This window comes from Canis lupus, chromosome 21 (assembly GCF_003254725.2).
Source record: "Canis lupus dingo isolate Sandy chromosome 21, ASM325472v2, whole genome shotgun sequence".
Lineage (NCBI taxonomy): Eukaryota > Metazoa > Chordata > Mammalia > Carnivora > Canidae > Canis > Canis lupus.
This window is the reverse complement of record NC_064263.1, coordinates 31,417,529-31,431,775: the sequence shown is the minus strand read 5'-3', so window position 1 is coordinate 31,431,775 and position 14,247 is coordinate 31,417,529. Positions and strand designations below refer to the sequence as shown.

The following is a 14,247-nucleotide window of genomic DNA, read 5'->3' as shown; positions in this document are numbered from 1 at the left end:
AGGGCCCTTAGGGAAAGCAAATGGCTCCACCAGAACTCCTTCCTCCAACCTTAATTGGTCAAATGCCAAAATACACGAACTTTCCAAAGTTAGGAGCTGTGCAACTTTGACGAGGGAGGCCTGCGGTGCCCCCGCCGCGCCCCGCGCCCCGCGCCCCGCGAGCCCACCGACCCGGGAGCGCCCGGCGGCGGCGGCGGCGGCGAGTCGGGCGCCCAGGCCCAGGCCGCCTCCACGCAGGCGGCCCGCGGGGACCGGGTTCAGGCCCGGCTGCCGGGACCCGGAGCTCCGCGCCGCCGGCCCAGCGCCAGCCCCGCCCCGCCCTGCCCAGCGCAGACCGAGCAGGGACCGGCGCCCGGGGGCGGGGGTGAGGAGCGCCCCGGCGGATTCAGCCGCAGCCGGGCCGTCCCCAACTCCCAACTTCCCAGAGTTTCCTCCGGCCTCGTCCCCCTTCCCAGCGCCGCCGGAGCGGCCGCGGCCTCCCCTCGCCCGGAGCGCAGAGCCCGGGAAGTGCAGCGCGGAGCCCCGAGACCGAGCGCAGGTGGCGGGCGTGGTCCCTCCACACCCCCCCCCCCCCGGGCTCGGCCTCGGTCCCCGCCCGGGTCCGGCATCAGGCCACGGCCGCCGCGTCCCGGTCCCCGTCTCTAGCCCCGCGCCCCCCCGCCCCGCCGAGTCTGCGTCGCTCTCCTGCCTCAGGCCCCGGAGCGGCCCCAAGTCCCGGCCCAGGGCCCTCCGGCGGCGGCGGCGGCGGCGGCACGCACCTGGGTCGCGGAGCCGGGGTCGGGCGCGGTCCCGCAGGTGGTAGATGAAATCCTGGCAGCTGTCGTGCTCCAGGGCCCCACGGGCGCAGAGCTCGGCCAGCAGCTGCAGCGCCTGGTGACAGAGCGCGTCCCTGGCCCCGGGCATCGCCCCCCCGCATCCTCGGACCGCGCCGGGCAGGCGGGCGCGGAGACGACCCTCCGCCTGCCAGCCCCGAGCCGCCGCCTCCGGGCCGTCCGCGCTCGCCGTCAGGGAGCCGCCGAGCCCCGGCGCGAGCCCCAGCCGCGGCCGGCCCGGCCTCCCACCGGTTGCATGCAGCGCGGCGGCGGCCGGTCGGTCGGGCTCTCCGGCTCTCCCGCCCGAGCGCTCCGTCCCTCCCCCGGCACCAGGGGAGGCGGCGCCGCACGGCCCCGCGCGCCTCTCGCCCGCCGCCCCGCCCGCCACTCGCGGCCGCCGGGGGCGGGGCCGGGTCAGGGGCGCGCGCCGCGGGCTGGGATCCCGGGGCCGGTCCCGCGCTGGGGGGGGGGGGCGCTCGCCGGCTCCTGCGGGAGCGCGGGACGCGGTGGGGACGCGGTGGGGACCGGCGCTCGGCGCGGCTGCGCCCGGGCGGGGGGTGGGCGCGTCGTCGGCCCCGCGGGGCTCGGTCCTCAGCTCGCCAGCCCTGCCCTCTCCCGCCCGCGCTGGGCGTCCGCGCCGAAGGTGCCATCGGGACCGCACCCGCGCGGTCTGGAGAACCGGGTCCTGGTTTCGAACTTGAGAAAGCGCCGTCTGGGCAAGAAACATGGGCCTAAGGGCTCTAGCCCCCCCCCCCCCCCCGCTCCCAAATGCGGGTTCGAGGCCAAGATATGCCAACAAAGGAAGGATCTCCCACGTGCAGGACGTTTTCGATCCCCGCCGCGTTTTGGAGGGGGAGGCCCAAGCATTAGTACTGAGGTCACATGAATGGCTCCCGAGGACAGATGCCAGGACATAGATCCTGGCCGGTTTTCTAAGCAACTGATTAGAAATCGGGGGCTTGCCAACCTGTTCTCCCATATCCACCAACTTAGAGTATCACAGAATCAGAGCTTTTTTGGAAGGGAACTCTGGGCGCCTCTCATGAACTCCCCTCTTCAGCCTCCCAGGCAATAAGCCCAGAAATAACTCCGAAGTACTGAACTCTTGGGGGGGTGGGAGGGAGAAGAAGAGGGGTGCTGGGCTCTACGCCACGAGCCTTTTAAATACATTATCTCAATTCATTCCCTTGACAGCCCAGCAAGGTCTGTAGCTGTTATCCTCATTTTAGCAACCTCAGACTCAGAAAGGCATCACTTGCCCGAGTTCATACTTGAGGAGGCATGGTATTATTACATAGTAATAATAATAATTATTATTATTATTAGCTTCAAGTAAAATTAGTGTCCTGGCCCTGCTATAAAACAATTAGAGTTGACTCTCCACAGCTGGCACTCTTAGCCATAGGTTGTGCTGTTGCTAGGGACACCTCATAGCAAATAATACTGTGCAGGAAGGTATTTCAGGATGCCAGAGTGTTCGCTGAACAGAGAGCTCTGAAATCCTGCTGTGAACGGTGCTAGGGCCTCAAGCATCTTATATTAGAACAGCAGAGAAAATGCAGAGTTATAAAGATAACTAGACAGTGAAAAGACAGGTTGACTCTCTGACCTAGGAAAACGAGGAAGGAGATGAAGCCAGCTGAAGGGGGGGAGCCTGTGGAGGAGGTAGTGCAGAGGCTGGTCCCTGAAAGGAGGGAACCATGTAATGGTGAAGGGGGAACCAGAGAGAGAGCAAGGGGCTAGGGCTAGTATAGTAATGGTGGGGAGGAGGTGTATGTTCAAGCATGTATAAATATACTACTGATGTGACCACCTCAGAGAGGAACTGAAAGCGGGAGTCCAGTCAAAAAATTACATTGAGGGCAGCCTGGATGGCTCAACGGTTTAGCGCTGCCTTCAGTCCAGGGTTTGATCCTGGAGATCCACGATCAAGTCCCACGTCAGGCTCCCTGCATGGAGCCTGCTTCTCCCTCTGCCTGTGTCTCTGCCTCTCTCTCTCCGTCTCTGCCTCTCTCTCTCCGTCTCTGTCTCTCATGAATAAATAAATTTTAAAAACTTTTAAAAAAATTACTTTGATAAGCCGGTTAAGATATAATGAGGGCCTAGATCAGGCCAAAGGCACTAGCAGATTGGCAAGAACATCTAAACTGGAAAAAAACATTTCAAGTATTAGTTGACAGGACTGCAATCAATGGGATGAGATAGAATGAAAGACATAGAAGTTTCACAAACTGACCTGGGTCATATGTGGTGAATAATGGAAAATGCTTAGAACTGGAAGCCTAGAGTTATGGAGAGAGGGGAGACTGGAAATCATCCATAGAAAGAGAAATTGAGTTGCCATATTGGATGGATTCCTCCAGGCAAGGAGAGCTGGAAAAATGGGAGAGAGCTTTGTCATTTAAAATGTGGTTCAGTAAGGAGGAGATTGAAAGGCAGCAGTGACAGAGAAAACACTGGACAGAGGGGAGTCGTGGGGGCCAAAGGAGGAAGAACATTTGATGGAGGAGTGATCTACAGCCATCAATTATCAACAGAGCCTACACAGACAAAAACTAAGAGGTGCCCTTTGGATGTAGCAGGCAGTATGACATATGCAATTTAGAATAGTTACTCTGGAACCAACCTTATGGAAGTTACTTAAAATTTTGTGCCTAGGGTTTCTCTTCAGATAATACTAATATATGCATTAGTGAATTGTTATAAAGATTACATAAAAGGACCTGGAACAGTGCTGTCACACAACACAGGCTCAGTCAATATATGTTGTTGTTGTTTTTTTTATGGCTGTTATGTGTCTACTACAATGTATGAGATGCTAAACACACTTTCTTAATTTATTAGTGACAACATTCCTAAGCAGTAAGTGTTATTTCCTATTTCACAGGTGAAGAATGTGAAATCAGGTAGTTAAATAATTTTCCCAAGGACAAATTGGGAAAACCATCCCTCCCCCCAGACTGCCAAAACCATCCCTCCCATTCCACATATCCTTTTTCAATGTGATTTTACCACTCCTTCAATCAAGAAATTGAGTCTATTTCCCATCCCCCTTGAACTGGGCTAGCCTTGTGACTTATTTTAACCAAAAGAATATGGGAAAGTGATGTGATGTCAGAATGGTGGCTGGCAATGATGTGGAGAAAAAGGAACTCTTATGCACCACTGGTGGGAATGCAAATTGGTGCAACCATTATGGAAAACAAAATGAAGGTTCCTCAAAAAATTAAAATTAAAGGGGTGCCTGGGTGGCTCAGTCAGTTAAGTGTTCGACTCTTGGTTTCAGCTCAGGTTGTGACCTCACACATCATGAGATCTAGCCCCACAGACAACAGGCTCTGAGCTCAGTGGAGAGTCTGCTTAAAGATGCTTTCCCTCTGTCCTTCCCCCTAGTGTCTCTCTCTCTCTCCCCCTCTCTCTTTCTCCCTCCATCCCCGTCTTTTTCTGTAAAATAAATAAATAAATCTTGGGGCACCTGGGTGGTGCAGTTGGTTAAGCATCCAACTCTTGATTTCAGGTCAGGTCTGATCTCAGGATTGTGAAATCGAGCCCTTCCTCTGGTTCTGCACTCAGTGCAGTCTGCTTAGGCTCTTCTCTCCCTCTCCTTGTGTCCTTCCACTGCTCTCAAATAGATAAATAAAAGCTTTAAAAATAATTTTTTAAAAAACCTTTAAAAAATAGGGATGTCTGGGTGGCGCAGTCACTTGAATGTCTGACTCTTGGTTTCAGCTCAAGTTGTGATGTCAGTGTGACGTAGGGCTCTGTGCTCAGCATGGAGTCTGCTTGAGATTCTCTCTCCCTTTCTCTCTGTCTCTCCTGCTCATGCTCTCTTTCTCTCTCTCTCTCTCTAAAATAAATAAATAAATCTAAATAAATAAATAAGTAAAATCTTTAAAAAGAAATTAAAGTTGAACAACCATATGATCCAGCATCCAGCAATTGCACTTCTGGATATATACATGAAGGAAATGAAATCACTGTCTTAAAAAGATATCCGCAGCCCCATGTTCACTGCAGCATTATTCACAATAGCCAAGACATGGAAAGAACCTAAGTGTCCATCGATGGACAAATGGATAGAGAAAGAGAAAATGTGACACACACACAGGAATATTATTCAGCTTTAAAAAAGAAAGAAATCATGCTATCTCTAACAATATGGATAAACCTGGAAGGAATTATGCTAAGTGAAACAAGCCAGACTGAGAAAGACAAATACCACATGGTATCATTTGCATGTGGAACCTATAAAACCAACCAGCCAACCAACCAAAATACTGATCTCACAGAAACAGAGTAGAAAGATGGGTGCCAGAGGTTGGGATTGGTGAAATGGGGAGATGTACAAGGATACAAACTCAGTTAAAAGACTCTAATCCATAGGATGGTGATGATGGTTAATAATATGGTATTGTGCACTTGAAATTTGATGAGAGTGGATCTTAAATATTCTGACCACACACACAAAAAAATGTTTTTAATAGAGTTAAAAATTTAAAAGGTGATGGATGTGTTAATTAACTTTATCTTTATGTATACCAGATCATGTATACATTTACATTTTAAATATATACAATTTTATTTGTCAATTATTCCTCAATAAAAGTGGGGGAAATAATTTTTATATTTTATTTATTTATTTATTTTATATTTGCATTTTATTTAAATTCAATTTGCCAACATAGAGTATAACATCCAGCTGGGGTGGGGGGGATAATTTTTTAAAAAATCCCGTAAGCGTTCCATGCTGCTCTTAGACCATATCCTTACTCCTGCTTTCAACACCCATGTTCTGTTTCTTGGGAAGTGTTTTGGCACTCCTAATGGCAGAACTTCCTATTTGTTGGCATTTTGTTTGATTCAGTTCCTTGCCAGTTTGCCTCTAACAAAAGAAAATAAGATCCAACTGGCACTTGTTTTTAGTGAGACCATGCTATTTCCCAGTGATTACCACCCCTATAAAATACTCCCAGACCTCCTGCTTAATTAATCCTGATAGGAATTCATCCTCACACTTGTAGAGCTTGCACTCCCTATAATTCACCTGGACCAGGAGACAAGAAGTGAGCTCATGTTCTGTGACAAGCATTCTCTCATCCTGGGCATCACCCTCCTTTTAAGTCTGTGAGCTTAGTTCTTCCCTATTTGGAGTGAACTTTTTTTTTTGAGAGATAAAATGAAAGCAGATTTTGGATTGAGGGGCCCCACTTTGCCCATGTGTCCGTTAATCATTACACCAAATAGGTTATTCAGGAATGTTCAAAATCTTTATTTTTCCTTCCTGAGCTGTGCAGTTCCTTCTCAGTTTTATGATTGCTGGTTACAGAGTTATAGCTACAATTTCTTTGACTTAAAAAAAAAGTAGAGATTTATTAACTTTAGTATTTAAAAGATACACCATAAAAGGAGTATATTAAAAGGAACAGAAGGCAATGTTCCGGGTCAGAGGGCCTGGCACTCCTCTGCGGTCTCTTTTTAGTAGACACTCATTCTACATTTGTTCATCTTTTCAGAATGAGGACAGGGGAGAGAGCAGGGGTCAGATTTCTGCTGACCGATAAAAACCTACACCTAGGTACCTTCTGCCACCAAGTAATTTTTTAATAACACTTTTTGCGTCCCTGGAGCTGCCTTTCAAAGTGGCTGATGTCCTCACCCTTGACAGGTCTAGGGAACTGCTGGAGTCACTCTGGATGCTGCAAAGAGAAAAGAGGATGATGGAGTCCAATACTGGCTGGACCATGTCACAGTGGTCATGAAATATCCAACCAGCTAAAGAGGTGACAGAAGAAAAGATTCCAAATAGCCAGTACCATTTCTTGTCTTCCACATCAAACTTCCTTTTATCCTCAGTGTTAAAAATAGGTTGACTTGCATTCAAGTGCCTGCTTATTAAGAAAAGGGGTCAATGTGCAGATTTATGAGCAAGAATGTAAGCATTAAGCACTTAAGGAAGAATTTCAACAATCCCTTTCTTGATCTTTTGCTTGGCGATAAATGGTTTGGACAAAAATTTCTAGTCATACGGAGAGAGAGAGAGAGAGAGAGAAGGAGAGAAGGAAGGAGGAGGGAGGGAGGGAGAGAATTCATGTCATTGCCTCTCTAGCCTTATTCAGAAGACCATAAGACTGTATATTTTCCTCAGCCCTCACTCTATCCAAAGAACCAAGCTTCAGGTTGTCTACTGAAAAGTTCAGTATTTAATCACATTTAATCAACCAATTAATCATATGTCTACTAAGTGCTCACTAAATGCAAGGGGTTTTTGTTACAACTTCTGACATGAATATTAAATTTCCATACTTAAGCTTTCTTCTTGTATCTTTTGTAATTTAAAACTTCATCCTCTTAGTACTGCTTATACTTTGAGTTATCCCTATGGCAAATTTTCCTGCCTTTCTTTGCCTCCTCTAACCTACCTGCTCTTCATCCTCTTCTCTCTCATTTTGTTTCCATAAATCCATTATGCAAAGCTTTTGTCAGGAAGCAAAGTAGAATTTGGGATGCCAGGGGTCTATTTCAAAACTTTATTAGGATTATTATATTACTTTTTACTATAGATTTTCTAGCTTACGCTATGCACCAGACACTCTAAAAAGTATTCTAAATATATTGCTCATATAATCTTCATAATGACCACATGAGCAGGGTATTGTTATTAAGTATCCCTGCTATTCAACTGAGAAGACATAGGCACAGAATTCAAGTAGCCAGCCCAAGGTCACAAAGCTAGTCAGTGGTCATGATGGGCTGTGTGATCCTCAGCTCTGCCTTGAACACTGTCCTCCTCTGCAGGTGGATATGCTGGGTTCAGGTGAGAGCAGAGCCCACATCCCAAAGCTGAACGAACCCAAAGGCCAAAAGAGCAGAAACTGGCATCATGCCATTACCAACTCTGGTAGTTGCGATCAGAGCTACACCTTGATTTTGTTTTCTGCAAGTGAAAATGGGCAGGATCTGATCAATGTACATTTATGTCCTGTGGGGTCTTTCCAGACTGCCTTAAGTGTTCGTTTATAGTGGACATTTATTGAACAATTGCCTCATGCCATATACTGCATGCTGTGCTTCACATGCTTGGCTTAACTGAATCACAACCTTTTGAAATACTTGTTATCATCCTGACTTTAGAGACAGCAACACTAAAACTTTGAGGTCTAAGTTACCTGCCTAAGGTGGCGCAGTTAGCAAAGGATGAAACACAAATTCGAACTCATGTTGGGGAGACTCCAAAAACCAAAATCTAACTATCACACAATATGTTTCCCCATGAATTTGTTATCAGAACTGTCTTACAGGAGTTTTCGAGTTTTATGTATATTCTTGGCGACTCTTATGATCCCCTTGGACAACTGCAGGAAAACCAAATCCACACTGTAAAATGAATTACATGTAGCTTACTAAAGAACTGATTAAAACCCAAGTGACTTTATGATAAACTACCAGTAAAACACTGTAATCTTCTATTATTTTGTCAACCCACTCCCACCTGACCTAAAAATCTGCAGTCCCACTGGAGTCTGGATCCGCTCCACTGAATTTCTCCTGGCCTGCATTTTCTTCCTATTTTTCTTCTGCCTTTCATGTCAGCATTAGAATCACTTTTTCATCCACAGAAACTTCAACTTTTCTATCTGTAACTTATGAAAGTTCAGATTTTGCATAAAGAGTTTCCACTAACCTTTCAGCTCAGGTCATGATCTCAGGGGTCATGAGTAAGCTTCGAGTCAGGCTCCATGCTCAGCCTACAGTCTGCTTGAGATTTTCTCTCTCCCTCTGCCTCTCCCCAGCATTCTGTCTCAAATAAATAAATAAATCTTTATGAGTTTCCACAAACCAGATATAAGTTCTCCTCCTATTCAGGAACTGTAAAATAATTGCTATCCTCTACCACACAAATACTTTTTATCTCCTTGTACACGAGTAGTACTTTACTATTTCTCCATTACCTTATTTCTCTCATTTTCATGATGGTCTCTAAAATATGTGCTGTGTGTGTGTTTGTGTGTGTGTGTGTGTGTGTGTGTGTGTGTTAAATAATCTCTACCATCTTGTTAGCAAAAGAGAACTCTTTTCAGGGCGTGGCCTGTAGAGGAAGTAATTGACTCTGTTGCAGTACAAAGCAGCTTCCCTAGATACATATGGATGTAGTAAATAAGCTATTTCTTTTTTCTTTTGAACCATGTTATTCCCTCTGGAAGAGTATTTGTTTCTGAAAAAGGTTAGAATTCTTCAGGTTTGTCAGGGCACAACAGTGAGCCAGGGTGAGGGCTTACTTCACATTTCTTGAAGAGTCTTTTGAGATCAGACATCTTCTGTGAGGGTACAATGTATTGAAAGGAAGAGAAACTCATCAAGTTCAGATAATGAAGGTTTTGTGCAAAATCTGAACCTTAATGAACTGTAGATGGCTGCCTGACTTTGAGGGTTTAATTAGAAGAAGAAGGGTACCTTTTAAACTATACCTTTAACTCTCATTGATTAAAATAAAAGTACATGCCTTAATTTTCTTTTAGATCTAAAAAAAAAGGGGTCATTATATATTGGTTGTCTTATTTGAAATCGTTCTATTTTAAGCAACATAATGTTATTTGTGAACTACTTTAAGGATACGGACTCAATAAACTAGCAGAGGTGGTCTTGTTCATTTTTTGTTTTAAAATGCTTGGCATATTAAAAGATAAATTCTTTTTTGTTTGTTTGTTTTATTTCGTTTTTTATAAATTTATTTTTTATTGGTGTTCAGTTTGTCAACATATAGAATAACACCCAGTGCTCATCCCATCAAGATACATTCAAAGCTTGTTTTGTGAGCTGTTTTTTGTTTGTTTGTTTTTTATTTTTGTGTTTGCCTTTTAAGATGCCATTTTGGAGAAAAATGGCTTGCATATATTATTCAAGAAAGAAAAACTAGACAAGTTTTTTTAAAGTGTTTTTCACCCTCAATTACATTCTTAATCTCCTTTGACTTCCAGTAGTTTTTAGGCTCAATTCAGGGGTGAAACTCTCTTAAAGTAAAGTGAATCTGTTCTATAGAACTTCAAACACAGATGAAAGTTAAAATGCAAACGATGGCTGTTGCCTTTGAACACAGACCTTCAGTGATAGAGTGGGGGAGTGTGAGAGGAATTAGGGCTGGATAGGCCTAATACCTGGGTATTCTCAAGACATGGCAGCTGGTTACCCCAAAGCGAGTCATCCAAGAGAGAGACAGAGCCCAAGATATAAGCCACAGTCTTTTATGACCTAATTTTTGAAGTTATATACAATCACTTCTGTCACATTCTATTAGTTACACAAAATAAACCCTGGTACTGAGTGTGGGGGACTACCAGAGGTGTGACGAACGGGATGGGGGATCACTGGAGGCCATCTTGGAGGCCGGTTACCACAACAGGAAATTGTCTAAACACAAGAAGAGTGTGCAAAAGGAGCTCGATGATCAGAAAACATGAAAAAATGTTCATTAAAAAAAAACAAAAAACAGAAAAAAGAAAAATGTTCATAAGTGCAGTGCTTTCCAATCTTTTTCACATTGTGGCAGACATGGAAAATGATGCTATTTATTCAGTAATCTCAGATTAATGGATGAGTTTGTTTGTAGACAGACCAATTCTGTGGCTTTGGTCAGCTCAGTCCTCTCCTGGTTACACTAAAGACTAAAGGAATCAATATCTTTTACACCTATAACCTGTTTATGTGCTAAAACATTTTTCTCCCTTCTTCCAGTCTTTCCTCCTACAATCCTTCCTCCTCAGAGCAGCTATAGTGATCTTTTAATTCATTTTATTTCATGAGTTTAAATCACTTCGATTCATTACTTAAACCCCAAATGGCTTCCAAGTGCAGTGGACATTAACAATCCAAACTCCTTTATTTGATCCATAGTGTCTAGCATGTGTCTGACACCATCTTGTACTATTCTCCCCCTTGCTGGGTTTCTGTAAGTCACATTGTTTTCTTTCTGTCCCCAAATACAATCCATTTGTTCGTAGTTCAGTGATGTTTCACTGGCTCTTTCCTCTTTCTGAGACATATGTCCTCAGTTGGCTCCTTCCTTTTCTTAACATTTTAGCTTAAACATCACCTTCTTAGAGAGGCCTTCCGTGTTGATCCTATTTAAATGCCTCACTTCATATTAATCTATTTCCTTCATATCACTTATCACTATCAGAAACAATCTTACTAATTCTACCAAATTACAAATATTTATTGAACACCTACTATGTACCAGAAACTGTTTCATATGCCAAATTTGCTTGTTTTTCCCCTATTCCCACCCCTCATTACTCATGGGGTAGGACCTTGTCTGTCATACTGAGAATCCAGCATCCAAGACAGGGCCTGATTCTCATGAAATATCCAGTACATATTTGTTAATTAAAGAAAGTTGGATGATGGCAAGCAGCATTCAAATTCTGATGGGCCAGGGTACTCATGACAGCATGGGTCATTAGTTTGGAACACATAAGAACCAGTGTCATATGTTGAAGAGTCGCAGTCTGGATCTGGGTATATGCAGGACATGGGGTAAGACTGTGGAGAACCAGAAGCAAGATGGGAGGAACTGGTTCATGGAAACAAAGTAAAGCTTCCCCCACCATGGCCATCTCTATCACTGTCAGTTTTGTCACTACAGACCAAAGCAAGCAAAATACAAGCACAGCTATTGAATCGTGTCCCCCCCAAATTCATGCCAACCTGGAACCTCTAGAATGTGACCTTATTTAGATACAAGGTACTTGTGGATGTAGTCAGTTAAAGATCTAGAGATGAAATCACTCTGTATTTAGGGGTGACTCTTTCTAAGAATAGGAGAGGACACAGAGAAGATGACAGAGATAGAGATGGGGGTGATGCAGCTACAGGCCAAGGAATGTCAAAGAATTGCCAGGAGCCGCCAGAAGCTAGGAAAAGGCAAGGGAAGATTCCTCCTAGAGCCTCCAGGAGTCTGGCCCCACCCAACACTTTGATTTTGGACTTCCAGCCTCCAAAATTATGAGAGAATAAATTTCTGTTGTTTTAAGTCAGCAAGGTTATGGCAATTGGTTACAGAAGCCTTGGAAAAATAATACAACAGCTTTGCTGTTATTTTTTCTGGGCATAAAGTATGTGTTCAATAATTCAGCCAGGCAAATTTGTAGACAACAACTTGCCCAGTGTTTGGCACGATGACTTAAAAAATTCTTATTGAAATAAATGTTTGATGATAGGGTAACCTGGTATAATTTCAGAAAACCCCCAAGAGAAATATATCAAAACCTTTCAATGATTCTGTCTGTGAATATGAAGAATCAAAAGCACCCTGAGGATCTTGACCTTTTCCTGCTAGCTGAAATAAAAACGCATTACCTTTGTCCATATAATTATACAAGACCTGAGGTCAAAATGGATAAGGAAACAGAAGGACTTGGAAATATGTCTGTAGTTTTTATGCCAAGTTTGAAGTATTTTTAACTTGAATCTGTATCTTAGATTTAATTCTTTACTACCTGTGTTGCTTCCTTGTGTAACCAATGGAGCCCTACGCCAATAGCAAACTACCTGGACTAGGCCAGATCACTTTAGGCTGATGAATTGAGCACCTTCTGGATAATTATGATGGTATTAGTCACTGTGAGGTTTGAAAATGTATAAGACCAGCTCTTACCTTATGGGACCTCCCAGTTCTGGAGAAAAAACAGTGGTACCTAGGTAAAACACAGAACCATGCTAAAGTTACTATTGTTGTTATTTATGTGGAATTACAAAACAATTAAGAGGGATGGAGAGAGTCATTCTATTAAGAAGCATTTGTCTAGTATCTGGTTGTGTGGCCATAAGTAAATGGCTTTCTGGATATTGGGATCCCATTGTCAAAATGAACACATTTGACAAAACCAGGTCCTTTTAAGCACTGACAGCATAACCTTGACCTTGGATTGTCTCTTTCATGTGTATTGGTTTCACCTCCCCTGTTAGACAATTATGGAGTAGGACTGATGTCACAGTCATCCCTGGGGCACTGCCTGGCCCACAGTAGGTATCCACTAAATGCATGCTAATGCAGTGAAACTCATCTTTCTCTCCTATTCTAACATCTCAGAATTTCTTACCTGAGGTAGGGGCTCATATTTCTTGTTGTCAGTCTTTGGGCCTCCGTTTCCTATTCTTTGTAGGAAATTCAATTCACTGTGAAGCTTTAGATAAAGATGACTATGGTAAAGTGGCCATTCTCAGGGGTGTGGTTTTTGGTTTTTTTAGAGTATTAAAAAACAGTAAGCGAGCAAGCTTGGCTTTCTCTACTGAATAGATAATGTTCTGTCTGTTAGAAGAACTGTTGTCTGGAAGCTTCTTTTTTCTGTAGACATTTGTTTTCAGTTTATGACCTGCTCTGTTCCCAGAGGGGCAAGAGCATAAATCATCTGGTTTTCAAAAGAAAGAACCATAAAATAAAAAACAAAGGCCCCCAAAGCTGACTTTTTTCCCAGTTTAAACCATACTTGTCTGAGTGAATATGTATGAGGTAAGGCCCAGCAGGGCTAAAGCATAAGCAGGTCCAAGTCTGGGCCTCCAGAGACTATCCCATGAGTGTTAATATTAATCTGTTATTTTCAGGGAACACAAAACAGCCTTATGTCACACCACTTATACTGTTTCTGGGTCAAGATGACTCCTGAGGCAAAAGGAACTCTGTACTGGGCAAGCTTAAAGTTTCTCTTCTTGTCCACTAACACCCCTCCCCTCCCCCATCATCTGCTGTTCTATTACAAAACTAATGGCCAACAGAAAGCAGACCCATTTGTGGAGCTGTTGCTGTTCTAAGCACTTTGCAAGCATTGACTTACTGAATCCTCAAAATAATGCTATCAGATAGGTGCTATTATTATCTCCATCTTATAAGTAAGGAACCTGAAGCCTTGACAGATTAAGTCACTTGCCCAAGGTGACACAGCCAGTAAGTAGGAAAGCTGGGGTTCAAATCCAACCAGTCTGTCTAGAGACTGTTTTATTAACTGCAACACCACACCTTCTGACTAACCAGGCCCCTTAGAGCCAGGTTCTAGAAATGGACATGTAATGTTAATATTAAATAAAATCACAATTTAAAATAGAACAGAACTTTGGCAACTATATATTTAGATATTGATTGATTTTTAGGATGATAACAAGGCAAATACAAGAATAAGAAACACTAGGAAGTTGTTGTAACAACCTATGACTGTAATTTTTTGAAATATACTGATAATTGTAAGGAGGCTGTAGTGTTTTCTCTGTCTCTACTCTTTTATACAATCAGCCTGATATCTCTGGATACAGTATTCCCCCACCTGTCTATATTATGCCCTTAGCTAGGTTGAATCCTGGGAATTCAATTCTCTAAAAGCTTCCAGAAAGAGAGGTATTAATGTGGACACTGTTGTGTATGGCTTGAGTGGGAGAGAGGTCCAAGGAG

The 14,247-nt window shown here is 44.1% G+C and overlaps 1 protein-coding gene and 1 long non-coding RNA gene across 3 annotated transcripts in view; both read right to left on the bottom strand.

Moving 5' to 3' along the window:
* SYT9 (synaptotagmin 9) overlaps positions 1-978 on the bottom strand; it is a 192,162-nt gene extending 191,184 nt beyond the window's left edge. The window contains exon 1 of one of the 2 annotated variants that reach the window (XR_004807989.2): positions 759-978. Coding sequence is in view for 1 of the 2 variants with exons in the window: in XM_025459343.3 (XP_025315128.1) it covers positions 759-903 (145 nt within the window). In the remaining variant the exon portion in view is untranslated. The remainder of the gene's footprint in view (positions 1-758) is intronic. The other variant, XM_025459343.3, reaches the window with a different exon arrangement.
* Positions 979-5,519: 4,541 nt separating this feature from the next.
* On the bottom strand, positions 5,520-10,020 carry LOC125753234 (uncharacterized). The gene is made up of 3 exons (XR_007404525.1): positions 9,965-10,020; positions 8,494-8,606; positions 5,520-6,508 (listed from the first exon to the last, which is right to left on the bottom strand). It is a non-coding gene; the product is annotated as an uncharacterized LOC125753234 (long non-coding RNA).
* Between the last annotated feature and the right edge of the window lie 4,227 nt (positions 10,021-14,247).